General features: G+C 44.4%; 1 protein-coding gene across 8 annotated transcripts in view; it reads right to left on the bottom strand.

The window, feature by feature from the left end:
• The window catches only part of RUFY3 (RUN and FYVE domain containing 3), a 54394-nt gene extending 31378 nt beyond the window's left edge, over positions 1 to 23016 (bottom strand). Inside the window, exons 1-2 of one of the 8 annotated variants that reach the window (XM_068679267.1) lie at positions 22678 to 23016; positions 2145 to 2198 (exon numbers count right to left, since the gene is read on the bottom strand). In XM_068679267.1, the coding sequence (XP_068535368.1) occupies positions 2145 to 2198; positions 22678 to 22981 (358 nt within the window). In that variant the 5' untranslated portion in view covers positions 22982 to 23016. Of the gene's footprint in view, positions 1 to 2144; positions 2199 to 3053; positions 3078 to 14643; positions 15567 to 22677 lie in introns of those variants that run through there. The other 7 variants (XM_068679262.1, XM_068679268.1, XM_068679264.1 and 4 more) reach the window with 7 other exon arrangements.

Here is a 23016-nt window from a genome sequence, read left to right as displayed (position 1 = left end):
AGAGAAGCAGCATTTCTATAGCGTTTCAATGGTTGCCTCATCTGTTCTTGCTATTATGCTCTTCATCTTGGCCTCGAGGGGGAAGGCACACTCTGTAATCAGGGAGGACAAGTTCCCAACAAGCAAGCATACAAGAGTTTCAGCAAAAACAGCACAGGGTGGTAGGCAGGGGAAACAGATGCAAGGGCAAACAGACAGGTCAGACATTTCAAATGTATCTTTGAAATACATTTAATCACCATCCCACAAAAATAAGTGCAAAAGATCTGGACAATGTTTTACAGAAGAAAAGAACCAACCCCTTTTCTTCCATAAAGGCTACCTCAGAAATCTCTCAGCTGGCGCTGCTGGGGCAGAGTTAGCTGCTGTGTCGGGAGAGAGCACACCTCCAGGGCTGAGGAGAGCTGGCTGTGTCCACCAGGCAGAAGCCCACGCACATAACCCGGCACAACAGTTAGGGAAAGCAGCACCCACAGCAGCTGACCAGCAAGCCCTCTGTGTAGTTAATACATCAGAACAGTTTCTTGTGCACAACACACCCTCTTTAGAGAGATTTATACCATTTCAACTTCCAAACATAAATAAAGACGTATTTTTGCTATGTCATGGTTGCTTTTGCTTTTTTCTTCAGCCAGAATTATGCTTCAAATTCCTTGCATGGGAAGGTTGTTTTCTAGCAAGCCTCATACCTGCCGCATTGTTTTGCCTCCGTATTTATCAGTTATTACTCTGGTAATATTTACTACATATTTTAAGACAGAGGTACCGTTCATGCTGTCACTCAGACTTGACCTTCTATTTAGAACCCCAAGTCTATCATATAATCACGCTTCACTTAATTTTACCGTTTTGCTTTGCCAAATTTAGGTTTAAATCGCTTATCTGTACTATAAAGCAACAAATAAAGTTTCTGATTAAGATTTTTCCAGCAAGAATGAGACCAAAACTGAACAAAACACTGGTAAGAAAAAGAAGCCACTGTGTTGGCTCAACTCACAAAATTGGCAAAAAGAGCCAAAACACATCTGCTGGTTTTATTCCTTCATGGTTATCAATACAGAGATAACAGGACTTGTGCTCTCAAGACTTTTACGTTTCATCAGCCCTAGTTTTAGCTTCCGATTTGAGATACATTTTTTAAAAATTTGGCCTTTCAAATATATATGCTCCTAATCATACTGTTACATTGTATTTTATATTCTTCCCAATGCTGAACACGAACTTCTCAGCCTCAAGAGGAAAATTCTCTTGTCTCTAAAAGGCACATTCACCTTCTGTGCTGCACACACTTCCACCCCAGCCAGGCAGAGCTGGTTTTAGTCAAACTACGAGTTTACTTCAGTGCATGCTGAACTGGGATTCACGTATTTCATGCTTGCCCCGCTTTAAGAATCAAGCAGTGCAATATTAAAAATTCTCATTTAGTACAAGTTTTAATCAAAATTTGCAAAACGAGTTTGAGAGTCTTTTTTTGCCAAGTCTTGATTTGATAAATAGAAATAAGTACCCCAGAAAAACTGAAACTTCGGGGTGAGTTCTGAAACCTTATTTAAAATTCAGCTTCTAAATATTGCTGGATCTTTTAAGTTGTGTTTATATCAGGCTCAGGAAAACAATCATCCTAGAACCCACTTAATGTAAGAAAATCAACCCCTTTGTTCACTTTTTCTACTTTCACTTCAAGGCTCAAAATTAGTAGCAGTTTTTTTTCTTCCTTTTTTTTTTTAATAAAAAAAAAAGAAAACATTGATAGAGTATCCCCATATTTTCTAAAAGAGATCAGTGAGAATTTAGCAACCAAAATTGATCACGGAGAGCCCATGAAGGCGTTGGTAAAATTTAGCAGAAAAGCCTTCACAATACCCATTTTAAAGGTAAATTAATACAATTGAAGGAATAACACATAAATGAGAGTGATCAAAGACATTTTCTTTAACACGCTAACAGCAGACCCCAAACACCCATCCGCAGTGCAACGAGTACAGCACGTTCTGGCTGTCAACCTGGCGCAACCAGACAAGCATGTTCAGAAAGCCAAAGCACTGGAAAGGAGAACCGTATTTTGCACTCAGGCTCTAAATCATAAGTCAAAAGCCAATCATTAGTGGAAATAATAAGCTGAAAGATGTTGGTGTGGCACGCACCTTCTGTATCATCACGCAATTGCTCCACCACATCTGTCAAATCCTCCCAAGAGTCTTTGCAAACAGCAAAAAGAAAGGAAAAGAAAGAAAATGTCATGCAAGCCAAGATCTAAAGGAAAGATTCAAAATCAAGGTACAAGGGAAGGATAACTGAAAGGGAGATTCGCATAATACAAGACTCAATTCATATTGGCAAGGAATTTGCAAGTCAAAAGGTTTTGTTAGTCTGCACAAAGCAATACAGCAAAGCTTATTTTTCCTCCTTGAGAGGCAAATTAGGGTAAGATTTAATAAAGCTGTAGAAACTGTTGCTTTTTTTGCATTAAGACAATCAATATTTTAGTAAAGCACATCCTAAAAAGAAAAGCAAGAAATATGTTATTTTGTTTATAAGACCAAAGCACAAAACTTTTGGTGTTTATGCAATGTCAGCATTTGCTTCAATTCCCTCCTACCCAGCCCCCCCCCCAAAAAAAAACAAAACAACAGGGAAATGCAACTATATATGAAAATCAAGCACGACAAGCTTTGCACATTTCAGGAAAATTACATACTGAGGACTTTTTAATAGGCTTCAGTGAAGGTCTAACTCTGTTACAACCATCAATTCAAAAGAAAAACAGCGTAGAGGTGACCCAGCTTAGCCTGGACTCGGGTCACAGGTTTCACGTCATCGTTCTGATGTTGATTCACTAAGACCTCAACCAGAAAACACTTTTCTCCTCGCTGGGAGCTTGCAGAGGGCTGGCAGGCACGGGGAGGAGGTAGGTTTCCTGGCAGAGGAGCAGGCAGGACAGGGCAAACTCGTTTCAGCACACCCACTAATTCCCTGGGTTTGAACCCACAAAACAAAGCCTGATAAAGCCCCGGACGGTCTGTGCCCCATGGGATTTTCTGTTCCCTACTTACGTGCCTGCTCTCCCCAGCGCTGATTTGCAGCCCGCTGAGGCACAGGGAAGGCTCTATTCCCCTTCACACGCCGGCTGTGCCAGAGTCCTGAGCAAAGTACACATGCTGCTAGGACCTCCTCCCTCCCACGGAAAAGTTACCGCCAGCCTCCTCCTGCCCCGGGACCCAACAAACAGCACATTCATGCTGGCTGCATTTGAAGAGAAAAAAAGTCTAAATACCACTGTGACCAATAATTCAGCTGATCCCCAAAAGCTTCTTATGCTGCAATAGCAACAGTCACCATATCCTCACAAACTATTTTATTCTAGATGGTTTTTAGCAATCAGTTTTCTCCATATAGCAGAAATTCACTTCCTCCCATATGGCTGAGCATTACTGCAACAATAACAAGGGCAGAACAGCACCGCTCACTGTGTCCTACCCATATCCCCACACTGAACTGACCACCTGCTTTGGATTCAGCAGGGATTTTCCCCCATCCTAGTTACTGGTGAGCAGAGAGGGAGGATAAGAGCAATCAAATCAGATCCACCTACCTCCGCTCCCCAGGTGCGGCTGGCAGTTTCGCTTGAGAAATTCCCTGCAATTGTAGCAGCAAGGCACCAATGATGTTCCCCCCTACACACACACACACACCTGCTTCCGCTCCACTCATGGCTTTTGGTCGTTTATTACAGGTGTTAACACCGTCCCAAAGGCTTCCAAGAGTTCAAAGTTAAACTTTCCATAGCTTAATGCAGCAGTGGATGGATGTTTCTATTTCTCTTGCACTTTTCTGGACTGCACCGCACTCATTCCTTGGAGTGCCATGCCCCCCTCCCCTTGTTTTTGGTACATGTAACGCAGATACCAGTGTGCTTCAAGTACTCAGTATCTGGGGAAACTGCTTTGCAAAACACATCTACGTAAACATGTTAATACAGCTAGTATTTCCTACCTGTATTTCTAGGTATTTCTAAAATTAAATGAGGCCAAGACCTAGCTACTCATACAACCATTTATTAGATAGCTTTTTCCACCACGCACAAAGATCAGAACCAGATTCTAGTCGTCCCGTAATCCCTACCTGCACACTGAGATCAAGGACAAACATCCCCAGTGAACAGAGACCTCTCACCAAATATCGAGGGCTTTTTTCCTTATCTGAAGTGTAAATGATGAAGAAAATATCATAATCAAAAAATAAAAAATAAAAATCTGTCTCTATATACATACATGCACTGCATGGGCCACGCATAAGCCAAGTATTTAACATCTCTACTCCTCTAAGGCTGTCGTTGCTCAGCTCTGTATCCAGACACCGCCCTGGTCCTCCATCTTACTACGAGCTGTTAGCAAAGGGCAGGGAGGCTCGCACACTGAAAACACAGGTTTTGAACTCTCATCACTTGGAATTATTCTTCACCAACATGGGAAATAACTGAACTATGTCCGGTCAGCAAATTCCAAGCAGTCCAGTCCCCCTCCACCATCACACTGAGGCTCAACGTTTCACAATAAGGTGCAAGAAACCTCCCAGCTGAGCTGGCTACATCTGGACCATTGCCACCTAATTCACATTACAAGACGAAGCTATTTTGTTTGGTTGGTTTTGTTTTAATTTAAACTCTTACCAAGTAGCAGTCCACATAAAGCTTGCAAACAAGTGTCCAGTGCAGTCTCAAATATTTTGTCCTATTATACCCCTGCAGGCAATAATCCCAGCCTCTTTCTAATGAGAAACGCTTGTGAGAATTGCATGGATTTACATTGGCACTGAGGGACTACGGGACCCGCACAGATTTAGAGGAAAAGGAATACATTTAATTAGCATCTCCTTTCATATTTTTTGTTCATTTCCTTGTGCATCTAGCAGAGGGTTTGCATACACTTCATCTCCTCGTTTACACTGCACAGCTTTCTCTACTTCTTTGGAATTTTCACCTAACAAGACTGGGGAAAAAAATTCTTCTTAAGACACAAAATAGTAGCAAAGAACCGCAAATAGATTCCATGCTCCTCACAGTAAATCCAAGATAAATTCAATACTTTTGATTATTCTGCGAAAATGATAGTGATAACAAAGCAGCTATAACTGATGCATACCACATTTAGAGAACAGGCTGACCAAGACTACGTCTCCGTAGAAGAGCTGCCTCATTCCAACCAGACTCTGCAGAAGATTAGCACTATGGAATCGAGTACCATGCTGGAATAAATACACAGCCCTGCTCTTTACAAAGGAACCAAAACACTTATGATTAACACATTAATCATGAGAAACCCATCCATCATTTTAGCAATAAAGTTTTGTAAGGTTATTTTCTCCTCTGCTTGGCCGACACAGCAGCAGTTACCTTGACTGGTTGGAATACAAGAGACAGTCTGGATCCAGAAGCAGCAGGAGATGCACTTTGGGCTGATCCATCCACTGGGATGAAGCCATCTCCACAGGGAGGTGATAAAGCCCTCACAGCCCCAGTAAGGGGGCTCCAGCAGCATGGGAGCAGCACGAGGTTAGCCACACTTTTAAAACCAGTCACAAAGCCTACCAAATCCCACATCAAATAAGGTTTTTCAGGACATTTTTATCCTTTGCTAGCAATGTTAAAAAAATAGTAATACAAACAAATCTCAATGAGCAGGGAAACTAATGTAGACAAAAAAGCAGCTGCTCCTTGCTACCACTTTGTTTCTCCTAACAGTGATGTTTAAGGTGTTGATTAATGAATGATGCGTACAGTATGAAAACAGTAACAAAAAAAACTTTCCCTCACGACCTTATCTTCCTGAATTTGCTCACATCTCAATTTTTGTTTTAGCATTTCTCAAAGGCATATGCAATACCTAACAGCTGCAGTGAAACTTGTACCAAGTCATGCAGGAATAACAGATACTGCCAGCAGATGTGCTTCCCCAGAAAACAAGTTTTTATAATTAAGCCCTGGAAGAACGTACCAGTATAAAAATAATTTCATGAAAAAGTTGAAGTCCAAAGGCAACACTGCTCAACAGTGATTTGCCACACTTCTACACAAGGCCAAGTAAAGATGCTACATGCTGAAGCTGACTACATGAAGGGGAAGTCAAATTGTGGCTTCTTATATCGTGGGCAGGTCAGGGATAAAATAAGGCACCAGATTCAATTTACAGGGTTTTTGAACAGGTGGCACACGAGAAGGAAACAGCTAGAGTTCCCAAATAAATAGAAGCATCTGTGGGGCATTTTTAACAAACCTAAACAAGTGCTGAACATGTGGCCTTCAATAAATGCTGAGCAAGTTCCCGAAGACCTGCACTGCACAAAAACTCACCTATTTCCCTCAAACTGCTTTTACAGAATGAGTTCATTAAGAAATAGCGTGAAATGCATGTTACCAGGTCCAACAGCATCTCAGACTATGCTGGGATACCACCTACAAGTAGACTCCCACAATTCACAGTAAGCCTAGAAGTAGAACTCCAAGTTCCCCACCACGCAGTTTCCCAGTCCATCCCACCCACCCATTTTCTGCCCATGTCCTCTGTACTTTTATTAGTAAACACCTTGCGAGTACAACTAGCAGGATGGGGAAACCAGAACTTCATATATAGCTGTAGCATTAGTATAAAGAAAGATGCACAGAACAAGGCAGTGAAGCCACACTTTTATAAATAGCTTTCAAGCATAATATGAGAACCAAGTTCCTTCAAATGCAGACTAAATAGGTCAGGATCTGGTTGTTTTTTTTTTTTTTGTAAGCACAGAAGTCCTTAAAAATGCATAAGGAGAAGCTGAGAAATCAGTTATTAGCCAAAAAAAACAGCATCAATTTTGGGAAGTGAAAACAGAGGCTGGTCCAGAAAGTACTCAGCAACAGTGAAATGTGAATCATACCTCTTTGGCTATGAAAAGACCTGACCTGAATCTCTTGGGTTTTGCACAGGCACTTACATAAAACATTAACTCAGCTGAAGATTTACAAACAGGAATCCAGCTAGCCCTTGGCCCCCATGTTCTGCTCACCAACCAGAAAAGGTTGTTTGTTTGTTTGTTTTTTTTAAGCTCACCCACAACAGGGCTTGTGACATACACTGCACACAGCAGCAGCTAAGGGCCAAGACCATAGAGACAACCAGATTGCACTCAGGAGGTCTTGATGCACTTCTGTCTCGAATCCCCTCTGCTCCTGCTGGTGATCTGCTGTGACTGACAACAGTTCTGAGGAGAGAAGCAAGGACAGCCAACATATTTCAAATAAGAGCTACAGAAGTGCTGACTAGTTGGTTATGACCAAACAACACAGGCAGGAATCCGGATGATGCTGAAATGAACTGAATCTAACTAAATTGCAAGCAAAAATGCCAAGCAACAAGGGTAGCTCTCTCCTGATCCCCCTTCATCCTCTAAATGTACAAACATCTACCTTTCATCTAAGCCCCAATGTTCAAAGCTCTCCAAGATATTTCTTTTGTCCTCCAGGAAGGAAAGAAAAGACCTCTCCTCCATGCCTTATTATCAGGCATGAGCCTAACTACAGCACTTCTCAGATTCACTTAAAGGCACTTCAAAGAGCATGTGAAATTCTACAGCGGCTATAAATATAACCATAAGTTACAGATATTTTCACTGTCGGTCATGTCTTATTGTGCCCTGAAGAGAAGTACTAGCCACGTCCTACAGAGGGCTGCTAATGGAAGAAATGATGACACATGTGCTCATTAGAAGGTTAAAATCAGACAAATAGTCCTATAATTAGCTTTAGTCTGCTGCTCTAACCACTTGCTCGTCTTTTCTGGGCCAAAGCATCCCACAAGGGAAAGTTGGAAGAGTTCTCAGAAGTACTGAATATGCACGACAAATTGCAGTTGAGTCTTTCTTTTCTTTAAGGCTAACACTGTCCTTCATTGTATGGGCAACTAATACTTTTACCATTAAAAGGAAAGCTTCAGTCATGTTCTTGTGTTTACCTAAATTGCATTATCCCATATTTAATGCCTTAGGTATAACAATATGTTTAAGAAGGAAAAAACAAGCCGGTCAAGAAAGGCATGCAATAAATAATTTCTTCATATGAGCTGTGCAAATCAGGTGGCTCACAGAGTCAACGAAGAAAAGGGAACAGCCAAGAAGAGATTAAGCACCACACTGAAAGAAATCCAAAGAATTCAAGAAGCGACCAGAGAGCCTGCAGACCCTAATTACAGGAACTATTTATTTAAAAAAATAGAGTGGTTTAAAGAGAAAAAAAAATAAGTTAAATTCTCTACCTAAAAATGGGGGGAGAGAGAACAAGTGCTTTATGTACAGCAGAAAAAGAGTCCATTCACTTCAGCCTGCAATTTCTGCCTGGGCAAGCTATTCCCAGAAGGGGAAAGTTAAAAAATTACATACTAAAAACTACTTAACACACACGTTGTCCTATCCTGCTGTACCGACACATGCCCACTTGCAAGTGCCAGCTATCCTTCCAGCGAGAACAGCAGAGCGAACACCGAGCACACGGGTACCGCTGCCTCCCCTCGCTGCCCAGAGCTGAACTTTGCTGACGTGGCTGACGCTGGCACAGCCAGCTCTCTGCAGGTAACAGTTAATTTTACCTATTTCCTCTGACCATACATCACATGTTGCCTCAATCCCTGCGCTGCTATGCTGCACCACCTGTCCTCGCCCTCTCGGCCAGTGCAACCTTACCTGGAATCCAGCTGCCCAGAATTTCTTTCTTTACCTCATGTTGCAGCACCAACAGGTTTTGCTTCCATCAATTGTAATAATTACGTGGTTTTAGTGAAAAAAATTACACTTATGAGCTTCTTTTAAAGGCTGTTGTTAAGGCCATGAATAACTCCTATGGGAAGCTTCTGATTTTATTTTGGCGCTTGACAGTTCACACATAAACAAGAGAAAACCCACCCTACTTCTTTTCCTCCGTCTTCCACTTCCCATCTTGGTTAACACCTAGGGGGTTTCTCTGCAACTTTTGATTCATTATTTCTGAGGGAAGTAAGCCTTCTCCACATTTCCCAGGCTCATCTGACTTCAATTAGAGTCAGCAAGCTGAGGAGAGCAAACAACTCTTGATTGCAATTTCTTAATTACAACCTTGAAAATATTTACAGAAGTTTAACCTTTAAGACATACCCAAACTAGAGGAGTGCTGATGTGACGTCCATCTCATCCTCACCTAACAGGGCATTCTCTTTTCCAATTAACCTGAGGGCTGCTGCACAATACCAATCGTCCTGAGGAGCTTTGTAAAGCTTCATCTTAATTCCCCACTGGTTCATGGTCAAGTCTTCCATTGGTCATTTCTCTTTCTTCACAGCTCTCTTCCCAGCTTGTGATGGGATTCAGTGCAAATACAGCAAGCAGGGCATCTCCTTCCTCCTCTCCAGGAGGATGACAAGCTTTATCATGTTACTTTCAGTATGTGCTGTCTGAATTACATGACCTAACTGCTACTCCAAATACCTAGGGTTATTAACAGACTAATGCACGTATCTCACACATAATCGACTTTGTCCTTGTTCTATTAAATCCAGCCTCCAGCTCACGCCTGTCGGGAGGGCGCATGACCTAAGTACCACAGCTGCCAAGCTGGCAAGCCACATGCTTTTTTAAGCTCCTTCAAACTTTTGGCCTGTTCAGAGATTTGTGCCACCATTCACACATCAGGAGAGTACTTTTTCTGACAAAAGAATAAATCTCACGCGGTTTCTGCCCGTGAGTGAAAGGTCGCTGCTACTCTTAGTACGGATTTAGTTTGCAGTCTGAAAAGCACAATTCATTGGGCAATTCCACCTCTCAACAGTTTGCTCTTCCTATTCCACACCACAGCAAACCTAAAACCAACTATGAGTCCCCAGGGTTTCTTCCTAGGTGCCTTTTGTCCTCTGCAGACCAACGATTCATACCAGGCCCCCAGCCTCCCCACTCACACGGCCCAGTCTGGCACCAGCCCCTATGGCACACGATTTGGACAAAACCAAATGGCTTTGTAGCTCCCCCACCGAAAATGAGGCGATTCTCGCAGCCCCCAGCATGCAAACTTCCGTGCTGAGCATCTGCTTGTTTGCAAAACAAAAACATAAGGTCATGCTGCTCGTGCAAGAAAGATGGGAAAATAGCTACAGAGAAAATAGAAAAGGTAGAATCTAAAGGACAACCTAATAGGCAGAGTAACAGATTAACAGGCAGGAGGCATTTGAGCACGTCAAAGTACAACTTGTCAGTAACAGCAAATCCCCAACTTCTACCCATGGCACCTCACACAAACATGCAGCTGAAAATAAGACTTTTAAATTAGTGGTCAAAAAAGTAAAGAAAAAGCCAATTTTAGCTAGCAAAAAATATACTATGGAAAAAATGATTTTATCTTTGCATGTTATGAACATACTGCTCTAATTCCCCATTTTAGAGCAAATACAATAGGATTTTTTTTTTAAGTGATACTGTAATAGCTGCACATCAATTCAGACCATACAGCTACGACATGTATTCCTTCTGCTCTCGATTACAAGCTGATCTCATGAGGATTAAAATTTCCATTGCACTAACATGAAGCTCCTCATAAAGAATGGTTAAGTCAAAGCAGAAATTTGCCATGCTATAAAACAACACAAGACCATATTGCACTTACTATGTTGCCCCAAAAGTTCAGATCAGCATTGACTCTTATCTCTGCATGCATGCTTGGATGAGCAACAGAAAATATAAGGTGTTTTTCCACACCTTGGTCCCTAAGGATGCCTTAACTGTTATATATATATTGCAAACAAACAAGAGTCTAATAGCCACCAGAGCCACGTCTCATCACTTTGCTATAGAACAGAAGTTTTGACTTCCTAATTAAGACCCATCGTTTAAAAATATATATATTTCTAGGCCAAGCAGGCTTATACTTTATAGCAAAACAAGCTTACATGTATTTCATACCCAAAGAACTGTTCCAAAAGAAAAGGAAATGCTTTCATTGTTAAACTGCAGCGTCCCTATTACATGGTATATTGCACACATACAGCTGCAAGAAACTCCCTAACTGTGCTAATGAACCTACGCTACTGCTACCCAACTTGAGGAACAACTCAGTTTTGCTCTGAGTTACGCTACCAAACTCCAACTCTACGGCAAGAAATGAAACCGCCACAGATCTTCTTCTCAGACCAGAACCCATCTCCCAGCACAATCAGGCTTGGTTTTACTGAAAATCAACACCACTACAAGAAAATGCCTACAGTTTTTTTAACATCAGCAAATACAACTACGTTTACCACTAGGTCCTGAAATTGCTCGCTCCCTCCCGTCCCTCCAACTCCAAGCACAAAACCAGCCTCAAGGTGGATTACTCCAACGAAGGCTAAGGCCAACAGATTCCCAAGGAAAGGGCTGGCAGCAGGTTTGGCCTCAAAAATAAGCACCAGCTGCCTCTCTGCTTGGGGAGCTTTCAAAGCAAAGTCAGGAAGCACAGCAGCCTGCCTCTAGCTCCCCCTAACATCACATTTCCACAATCTGGCATTATTTAAACTTGCCCTCTGATGTCTCTCTCTCACTGAAATTGAAACGCAAGGCTTTGATGAGGGATATCAAACCAGAGTAAACAAAAATCACTCCCTTTAGCTACCTCTTGTACGTTTAAACCCTATTTCCTATATCGTCTGCTCTAAAGCGTCAATAAAACAGCAGCAATAAAAGTAACAGCTAACAACAATCTCCTTTCACGGGAAAGAAAAAAAATGCAGCTACTTGTTTAGCAGGAATCCAGGCTTCTGCTATTTCACTTGTTTAGCCCTGCCTTTGGTATAACCACAACAACAAAATCTTTAAAAATACAGAAACTGAATCTCACACCATAGCCAATAATACGGAGCAAAGCTTGAAGGTGTAAAGTCTGTAAGAGTTACTGGTTTTAAAATAAAATAAGGGAACCCAGAAGGTGCAACTGGAGACCCCCGGTCTCTGATGGAACTCCCTGAGTCATTATAGGGCACCTCGTGAGAGCAGCCCCGAGGAGTCCAAATTCTTGAGACTCAACTCTTATTTTCCCATCACGTTTTCAGCCTTCCCCATCCTCTCTGCTGTTCTGTTCGGGACCCTGTCTTGTCTTCTTACTTTTCCACTGCCCAGAGCTGCCGTCTCCCTCATCCCCAGGTCCTCTCCTCACTGTGAGGTGACGGGCGGGCAGTTCTGGGTGCAGACGGCTGCGATGCAAGGCCAGGAGCACGGCTGCTGCTCATCCCCAGCGCAATGATGCGGGAGGAGGAGGAGGATGGCTGCTTGTGGGCAGGGGAAGGGGCACAGCAGGTCGCAGAGCGGCTGGAGGCAAAACCTCTCTAGGAGCAGCAGGAACTGAAGGAGGGCAACCTGGGGCTTCAAATCCTTCTTTCAAGCAGGATGTTGGATGTGCAACTGTGATATATTCATTTGATTTATTTTATGTGTCTTGATTCGTAGGAAAAAAATGCAACTTCTTATTAAGCCTTGGGCAAAACCCTAAGGCTTTTTTCCTTCACAGCCCCTACATTTTTGCATCAGTATTATAGAGCTGTTTCAGAACAAGCCAGCCCCAGCTCCCCTGCGTTTCCTCTCAGAAAACCACTTGGTGTTTGCAAGCCCCGTCATCCTGTCCCCTCAACCCTGGCACGCACCGAGGACACCGAAGCAGTGCTGATGCAGTAACTCTGCAGTTCCAACACAAGGGATCAAGCTGTGTCAGCTCTCCTATTGTGAACACTTCTCCCTGAGCTTATCTCTACTAAAAACATAACTCAGATCCAAAAAAGAACAACTCTCCCTCCCAACAAGCAACTTTCTTAGGTTATGAATGTATAAATAGCTGCATCAAGGTCACTATGACAGAGCACTCTTGTGCAAATGAAATAATGTTGCAGTGAAATGAGCAAATGCTGTTTTCCAGCTCTCTCTGGTACCTGCAAGAGACTGACTATAATTACAGCTTAAAAAGCAATTATTTTTGTAGTTTGGGGAAGGGTTATTCTAGTGCTTGCCTTGTTTACAGAAACATGCAAGAGTGCAATCTAGTCTACAGGGACACGCTTTCAGCATACTTGAGAAAGGTAATCCAGAGAAGCTTTGTTACAGGACCTGGATTCATCTAAGCCTACCTTCCCCCTGAGTTTGGCCAGAGTGTGAAGACGAAGAAAGAAAAGATGCATACAAGAACAAGGACCTAAATAACAAACTCACAGTGCTACAGAAAGATTTTCCAGGCTATACCAAGAGCCCTAGACTGCTTAGGTCATGTACTAACCACAGTGTGACAAACCAAAAGGGCAGTTAGAGGGAGGGAGAAGGACAAAGAGTAACAATCCACCAAAAACAAGATGATGCTGATAAAACAACACAAAAAACCTGAAGCCCAAAGCCACACAAGACTACGTCTATGCCACACACAAGACCATAGAAATGGGAAGTCAGCTGAATTACTGCACCCGTGGCTCACCCTGTACTGCCTGCTGGCTCCATTTTCCTGAGCATCTCTCTGAAAGGCTGGGATGTGCTTCAAGGGGAACCTCAGCCTCTGCTTTTTAAATCTCGCTCTAGTACCACATATTTGGCAAGCAAATCCGAACCAGAGTGCTGCTGCCACTGAATTAAGTTTAAAGTTTGAGTCCTCACCCCAATTTAAGCTGCCTAATCCAGCAGAACAACGATACAGTAAGATATTACTGAGTTGCTAAACCAGCATCAAATGGGTCAAGCAGGACTACTTGGTGGGACCACACGCTTCACTAGTTACTGGGAAGGAGATGAAAGATGGGAGTTCCCTGACCAAAAGATGCTCAGCATCCAGCAAGGGGCCCTCTGAACCCAGCAGCATTGGTGCTAAGTGACCATGGAAGCACCAGCTGCCTTACAGTAAAATTCCTGCAGAAATTCACATCTTCTCCTTCCCCGCTTCTTTACTGATAGGGCAATGCGTCGCTGTCCTCTTGGTCTGTTTTTTTTTCTCTCCCCTCAGTTTTCACAAAGCTTTCAGTCCTTGTTTCACCTGACCTGGTATTAAACTGCTTCCACCACCAACCCAGATGACAAATCCTTTCCCAACAAAGAGCAAGACGTGTTACACCTGCACATTTCAGGCTTCTGAGCCATAATAAACAACAGCACGGCCAGCAGAAATGAGCTGCAAGGCTTGTGATGCTGTTATCACTTGACAATCAGCATAGCTGCGTAATCACTTGGGGCTTTCCAAAACTGCCCACTGGCCATGTACAGACAGAAGGCAGTACTTTGACAGTGTGCTCCTGCTGTAGAAGCTGACATCTGACAAACACAGCTCTAAGATTGAAGTCATGATTACAGATGTTATTGAATATACAATATGATGTGTTGCTTCCTGAGACACAGAAACCTGATCTTTCCTGATACGCCCTAAAAAATTAAAATAAACCACAAGTCTGTCTCTGTGAAAGGGTGGATTACAAAGGACACACCAAATTCCAACAGCAATCTGAAGCACCGAGGTGGCTTTTTGGTTTGTTAGATGGTGTCCAGGTTCTCCAGGCAGGCCAAGAGCATCTCATCCCAGAGACACCCCCTCCCAACTTGTGCAGCGGCCGTAACAATGCGGCGGCTGCGGGGATCCCGAGGCAGAGAACCGGACCGTACCTTCGTGGGTAGGCTCTGGGTCGGGTGTCAGTGAGATGTCGTCCAGCTCACGCAAGCAGAGCCATTCTCCATCCATCGACACTCGGAATTTGCAAAGATAGATGGTCTCCATGGCAGCCTGAGTGATCTTGTCTGTGGTGGGGGTTGGCATGTCGCTTTGAGGCGTCAGAGCAGACATGATGACTCAGCTGGTACAACAACAACAGGGGGAAAAAAAAAGAACTAAAAAGAAAAGCTTTCTGAAGAAGAAAAGGAGAAATACCTTGCTAGTATAGGACAGATGTGCTCAGGATCGCACAGACTGCTTTGGCCTTTTCATATATAAAGCAAGGTAAAAACGCTGCTCCTTCACGCTCGTCTCTTCCTCCCTCCTTTCCACCACTGCCGTTGTCTTCAGATATGCTGAAGGCTATTGATCCTAAGCAGCCACAGAAAACCTGACGTCCGCATCAAACGTGAAAAAAAATTACAAACAGAAGAAAACAAGCAGGAGGAAGAAAAAGAAAGGCTTCCTCGGACGACCACCCAAACGAAAACAAAGGAAGAGCAGAGAGCAGGGTATCCAGGTTTGCCGAAATCAAGCCGCAGGTTCCTTTCTTCCCAGCGAAGCCAGGGCAGCGAGTGCCGGCAGGATTGGCTGTGCGCAGTAAGCAGGGTGTTGACCAAAATGGCTGACTAATGAACTGAACTGAAAATCCAGGCTCATGTGATCAGCTGCTCCGAGCGCAGGGCGAGCAATTCCCAGGATGCTTCGTGGAGGCTGCTGATGCAGGGAGGGCAATTAGGCGCTCATCAGCCGCAGCACCTCCTCGCCGGGCTCGGCTGGTCCATCGGGGAGCTCCGGGGAGGTGCAGACCCGCGGCGCGAGGCACACAAAGAGGCGTCTGTATTCCTTTCATGCGCCCCGACGGCACCGGGTGAATGAAAAATCAGCACCTTTGTTGTCACAGGAGGTGCGCAAGTCGCGGCTTCATTTTATTTTTTTTTTTTTGTCACGCAACGTTCTCTCAGGGAGCTAAGATTCCTGATATACAGAAGTATTTTAGGGTGGATTTATCATCTCAGGGAAACAATGGGAGGGGAGGGGGGAAATATCCAGAGGTAAGCATTCCAGCACTGTGGGATTAAGCTCTTCTGGAAGGGCACGCGCACACAGAAGAACAATGAGGAAGAACAGCACAAAGAGAGGCACTCGGCAGAATCCTACACTTAAAAAAACCTCATCTGAAAATGGGCATCTTGCTCAGGTGATGCTCACGAAGAAACATTACTTCTCAGCAGGTAGAGAAAGGGGCTTCCAGTTTCTCAAGGACCAGGTGACAGCACTGTGCTGTCCTGCGGGCTCAGGCTCCTTGGTGCCCCCACCTCGAGGGCACAAGGAGCCTGCAGGCACCCTTCTTGTTCCTAAGGTCACTGATTAACCAGGGCGCCTGACACAACATCATCACCCACCTGAACTGTGATATGAGGCAGTAATAAATTAGTTTATTTAATTCCCACGTGGCTGGGGGATGTTGTGGAGAGCAGCTGGGTAGCATCTGAAATGGATGCCTCGTGCTCCCCTACCACAGAAATCCGGTGAAAGCTGACTGTTCACCAAAAAACAAATTAATAGAAACACATGAACGATTAACTCAGGAGATCTTAGTTACCGGCCATATGTTTTTTCCTTAAGAAGCACTCAAAAGGACGCGTGTCTATTCTTTAGCAATACGAAATACAATAATTGATCACAATAATTGATCACTTGATGCAGAACTCAGAATGCCAACACACACAGCCTTTTGAAAAAAAAGCACCCATTCAGCCAAAAACTCATAAAACTGGCAAAAAACAGGAATCATGGTTGCTATTTCTAACAGGCAAGAGGAAGCAGTTGCTTTCCGTGAAAACTTCCTGCTTGGTGCAGAGCATTTTGACTCAGCAACTCTTTCTCCCCATTAGACTAGAACAAAGAGCCATGCAGCACATTATTGCTGCGATGCAAAGGAGAATTATTTCACAAATGACAACAGTTCCTATTGTTCCTTCTCCCTAGGAAAGAATGGGTTTTATAATCCACACTGACAGCATTTTAACTGGGATTGTATTCATAAATCCTTTCAACAACAGTCTCCGGTTTCAGCAGTCACATTTTAGTACTTGTAAAACCAGTGAAAGTTGCCATATACAAACAGGTACAGGAGAGCAGCTGTTCACTTCACTCTTGCTACCTTTTGAAAGGACCTGAACAAATAGCAAATAAATTAAACCCTTGAAAATCAACCAAGTACCACAAGCTAGTAAGCAACAGATCTAATTGACAGTCAAACCTTTTTCCTTTGGGGAAAAAACAAAACAAAACAAAACCCACAAACAGCATCAGGTGAACCCTGCAGCTCCCATTTCACAACAAAGGCCTTCCACTGAGTCAGCATTGACTAATGACCCATACAGGGGGACCACAGCTGAACTTGGTTTAAAAATTAACCAACTGCTCTGTTTGTTCTTTTATGCCATTTGCTGCTTCTTAGCATGAAGAAATAAAAGAAGCCAGGCTGTCCCTTTCAGCTCAGTTGCATTTTCAGGCTCCCTTATGCAACGTTACTGCTGCGGAGACTGCATAGGGATATTTTATTAAAGAAAACGGAAGTAATTACAAGTATTGCCCAGCTCTGAAAATTTTCAGTGGATTAGTATGTCTTACATAAAACAGAGCTTTGGACAGAGCATACCGCCCAGCAGATTTTGAACAATTGCCAGCTTAAACGAAACAGAGCTACTTCACCTCTATAAAACTTCTACTCCTTATGGCACAAAATCATCATCTACGCAGATACCTAAAAACTGATGAGTTTTTTATGTTTGTTTGTTTGTTTTTAAAAAGATATGTACAGAATTTCTTTTTCAAGTTGATTTTTGTTTTTCTTGCAGAGCTCCAATATGGGTATTAGGGTAGCTAAGAACTTCTCACCTGCCCTGAGAAGATGGCAATCTCCAGGTTTTAGCATGACTGAATTTACTCCCAGGGAATGGAAACAGATAATTTCCCTTTCAAACACCACTTTCAGGTTAGGCTAAGACGAGTATCAAGAATGCTTTTAAAAAAAATTGTCTGTATGTCAGTTACAGCACTGTTGGGAAATAAAGAATATACTCATGAAGCCAGCAAACAACGTTCCCCCATTCCACCCACAAACCCCACCGCTAACAACAACAAGCAAAATCTCACAAGAACTATCCTGTGACTTACTGGCCTGACAGCCTTTTACCCCATCTGGAAATCAGGATACTAAATCTACGCCCCCACCCCATCCTGTGCTTCAAAGCTACAAATCAACAGAGAATCTTATAAAGCATCAGTGGCAAATATTTGTAGGCTTCATAAAGCATTTGATAAAAATGCCCTGCAACTCAATACTGAGTGCTCAAGCTTCAGGAAGGTTCAAAGACTAATCAAAAGACAGAAGAGGACCAAGGGTAGGTATAAACAAAGAGGAGGTTAGTAGCACAGAATCACTTTCTGAATCTCAGACAAGTCAGGCAGCTTTGACTGGTCTTACAAAATTCTAATATTAACCACGCGTTGGCAAAGCAGAACAGAGGCTTGGACAGGAGACAAAATGCAGCAGTTTACAAAAATGTTTGTGCTTTAGGACTTAACCATCTGAAAGCAAACCATTCCACCAGCCAGAAGCATTTCATATCTCAGTTGCACTGAGAAATCTGCCTAATTTATTCAGCTTCTGAAATGAAAGTGATCTAAGCAATAAAAACCAAACAAATCCCCAAAGCACCTCTTGGACTCCAGGGGGCACCTTTGGGTGGAGTTTTACTGCCAATGCCAGGAAATCCAGCCTGCAACCAAGCTGACTTAGCATCCTTACGAGAAACCTTTCCCTGATTGCTGTGCAGAGATTGCACAGCAGCCATACAACAAAAAGGCAAAGTTGGCAATGAGATTACTGCTTCAGATGACTGCACTATTTCTGGTTATTTAAGATTGCAGGAGACCACAGAACCATAAAAAAGCCACTAGTGCTATGCAAATGGGAACCACTGCTGAAAGAAACTGTTGGTAACAGCTCAGATGCACCGCTGAGCTCTAAAATAACTGCTCAGAGCATCTCGAAAAAGAGTATGATATCAGAGGTAACTTCACACAAAAAGGACACAAATTATGATGAAACACAAGCTTTCATATCACAGTGTAAGATGAGCATGAATCATGAGCAAGTTCGTGCAAGTTTCTCCCAAAGCATGTAACCTCTTTGTGGCTGCTGCACACAGCCTGCCAATCTGGTCCAGCAAGGCAGCTCCCACACTTCTAAGTGAAAAAAATCTGGTCTTGCTATTTGCTGCCCATGCTCTTTCCTGATACGCAAAAACCTCTTCCTGGCACACCTATGAACAGGACTCCTCCTCTCGTGCCACCTCTCCTTCAGCCTGTGTCTGACACGTCTGCCAGCACAGACAAACACACACACCTCACGCGTGGCACTTCGAACGCTGCATGCCAAAGAAAACATAAACAGGCAGAAGACAATTTAATGAGCTGGAAACCAGCGACAGAATTTCACAGCTCCCTGAACATGTGATAAACTTTGTTTTCTACCTGCTGGGAAGTAGAGATATTTAAGGATTTAAATACGTGACATAGCTGAGGGTACAATTAAGTAACAGGAAGGAAAAGTCTACTTGAAGTATTGTATCTGTCAGGCTTTGAGTGGGAGCAAAGAACTTAGTTGTTTTTTTCCCTCCTCAAAGACAGCACGATCAAGTTGCTTTTACAGCATTTAAGTCTTCTGAGGACTCACTACAGCTCAGCATGTTTAAGTCTCCCTCTTGTTCTCTGTCTGGAACCATCTGTATCAAAAAAGCAGGTGCTGCTGGCATTAAAAGCTTTTGCAGTCTCCTTCCCTTAGCAGCTCTCATCTTGACCTGACATTTGGCATCATCTCATCTCTCTCACCTTGTAAAGAAAACTTGGATAAGAAAGAGAAAGATCAGTCCTGGAAAAACAGGGGGGAAAAAAAAGCACAAGACAAAGTCGATACAGAAAATAAATAGTTATAACAGGAAGAGTAATAACTACTCTTACAACTTCATTCGTTGTCACCACCGATGTTAGTTGTTGGGCTTCACCTCACTGGCACCAGACAGCTTGCTCCACTGCCCTGATAGCGTGAGGGTGATGCTGCTGCCTGGGCACAAGTAACACTTCAGTTGGTCTCTACGGATGGAAGCAACAGTCGTACACAGAATCCCATGAGGCCACCGCTCCCCAGGAGAGCCCTAACGGAGCTACAAAGGCTGCAGTTACTTCACCAACAGCAGATATGCTCTCCTAGATGTTCAAATATGACATCAAACAGCTCTACAGGCCCCTTCTACCCTGCAGAGATGCCTCCCTCAGGAGAACAGTTACATGACTGTGTCATGACTGTAAATAAAAAGTCTACTTCAAATAAACCTCCAAAACATCCTGCAATATTGACTTTTCAGTGCGTTGATCACTACCTTCACTGTAAGAGGCTAATGTCAATAAGGAGTAATTACTTTCGTTACTATTTGTGGAAATGACAGGCTGCAGGGCACTGAAGGGAGGAACTCATGATCTAGCAGGATCCGTCATTCACTTGAAATGCTCCGTTCACTTTACAGCTGTGTAGGGAGGGATTAAGCATTCACAGAGTACATCACATTTTCGTAACACGGGCACATCACACACACAAAAAAAAAACTTCTTCACACTCCTCGCTTTATCTCAACTGCAAAAATAACTAAAGCGCTGAAGAATCAAGGGATGCAGATGTGAACAATCACTTCAGGTACTATTGCAGAACAAAGAAAAGCAGACCAAGAACAGTTGATGCTAAGCAGTCACATGCTATTCAACATGAACTCCCAACATTTGAGAAGAGCCCATGAAACAGGCCAACGGGTTTCCCCAGTAACACAGGCAGGACAACCTTGATAGCCCAGCCACCACTAATGACACCACACCTCAGGGCTGCAGAGTAACAGCCATCTAGAGCAGATGCAGCAAGTGATGACAGCTGCAAGGCCACGTACTCCACAGGTAGCTGAGACTCAGTTCAGCACACAAACACACAAAATGCTTTCTGTTGCAGAGCTGAGCTCTACCCCCTGCTTTAACATCAGTCCCGAAGCAGCAAGCAAACAAGCAAAGCTCTGCAGTACCATCCCCTGCTCCTGCTGCTCAGTGATGAGCAAACAAGAGCTGCTATTTCAGAGACACAAGAACCAAAAAAACACCACCACCTCACAGAACAACAGGCATGATGAAAAAGTTGATTTGCAGGCAGGACACCCCCCAGGAGAAACAGATCAGAGTCCATGACACTGTGCAAATGGGTTACGATTCCTGTTCCCTTCGTACCCACCTATCGCTGTGTCAGTCGCTGAGCAGGCTTCAGCATGATATTGCGCAGGCAGATATTACCTCTGAGATAAGAAAGAGCAAGGGAGACTCCAGATACATTTTATAAGGCTTTTTCCACGTAGTCTGTATGAATATCCGCTGCAGAGTAACACCAACACAAGGGATAAAGCAATGCTCAGCTGATGAACGTGTACACTAACTCCTTGTGCTCTTGAACAAACACGCCTCAGCCTCACCACATCTACGCAGAACCCCTCCTAGAAAGGTACTAGAACAATTAAGCAGTTTGAGCAGTACGAGCACAACAGCAAAGACTAAATAAATATTTTTAAACCCTTCATAGAATTCTTTTCTCTGTCACAAATAGCTCACTCCCTTGCACACACATCACACAGCTACAGAGTGTGAAGATTTCCTGATTAGTAGACACTTTTTAAAAATATCATGGTTTTGAGAGGAAGTTACCAGTTGAAAATGGCGAGTCAGGGGGGAGGGATACTTAGTCCTCAGAAAGAAATCTGCGACCAGAGAGAGCCCTTCATGTAACTAAGAACAAAGGTGGGTCACTTCACCTGCTCTTTATATTACAGAAATTAATTTAGCTTACTGGTTATAGCTTTGCAGACTAATAGCTTAAATAATGTACATTACTTTCAAAAGGAGTAAAAACCAACAAAGATACTTTCCCCCCAAATCATCAGCTATTGTGTGAGTGAATACACACCTGAGATGCAGCCAGAAGGAGATAAAACAAAGGTAAAAAAGCTGTCACCCGCGCCCAGGCACAAGCGCAGAAGATGACAAAGCTACTGGCAATTTTCAAGATGGATGGATAAGGGAAAATCTCTGCTACATGCACCCCTATGCATATACTTTTTGTTTCTAAAACACACCCATTTCGCACTATTTCAGTGCATTTATTGAAATGCACTGCAAGAACATCATAAAGATCACCGTGAAGCTGAAAACAGCTTCCCACCCAGCACGCCCCACACGCAGCAAAACCCCTTGGCCTTGTCTGGCACCCAGAACAACTACCCTCTGCCCCAGCACAAGGAGGAAGCCCAAGCGGGTGTTTTCCATCTCCTAACCACGCTGTAAGGCAGGGCTGGGCTGTGAGGCTTCGGAGAACTATTAATTTTGGAAAAGCCCTCCAAGATCCAACCATCCAACCGTCCCCCTACCGCCAATGTCACCCACTAAGCCATGTCCCCAAGCACCACGTCCAACCTTTCCTTACACACCCCCAGGGATGGTGACTCCACCACCTCCCTGGGCACCCCCTTCTGATACCAGACTGCTCTTTCTGAGCAGAAATATCTCCACATTTCCAACCTGAACCTCCCCTGGCACAACTCGAGGCCATTCCCTCTAGCCCCATCGCTGGTTACCTGCGACCAGAGGCTCCCCACGGCTGCCCAGCTCTCAGGGGCACAGCCCAGAAAGGAGAGAAACCCCCATTAAGGCTTCTCCGTGGGCTGTATTTGGGGTGCAGCACACCTCCCCTCCCCGCAGGCACACACGTGTGCTGCGCTGCCACGACGGCGCCTCCCCAGCCCCGCTCCCCGCAACCCCCCCAGCTCGGGGGGCGCTCAGGGAGGGTCCCCCCGCTCCCCACACCCCCACGGGAGGGCAGGAGGGAGACTCACGGGCGCCGGCGGCTCCCTCCGGCCCCGGGTAGCTCAGCAGCAGCACGGGCAGGGCGGCCCCGCCGCGGGGAGCCGGGGGTCTCCACACGCTGGGCGGCGCGGCGGCGCCTCCATGGCCGGGGTAGAGGAGGAAGAAAGGCGGCGAGGCTGGGGGAGGCGAGGCGGGGGGCGCTTCGTCTTCTTCTTCTGCCGCTCCACGGCAGGGCTCGTCCCGCCGCTCCATGGCGGGGGGCAGCTCCCCGCCGCCCCCGTCCCCGTCCCGGCAACTTTCGGCCACGAGCGGCGCCCGCTCCGCCTCCGCCATCGCCGCCCCGGGCCGCGGCTCCGCCCCGGTGGCGA

This window comes from Anas acuta, chromosome 4 (assembly GCF_963932015.1).
Source record: "Anas acuta chromosome 4, bAnaAcu1.1, whole genome shotgun sequence".
Lineage (NCBI taxonomy): Eukaryota > Metazoa > Chordata > Aves > Anseriformes > Anatidae > Anas > Anas acuta.
The sequence above is the reverse complement of the archived record's forward strand: the minus strand, read 5'-3'. Positions and strand labels throughout refer to the sequence as shown.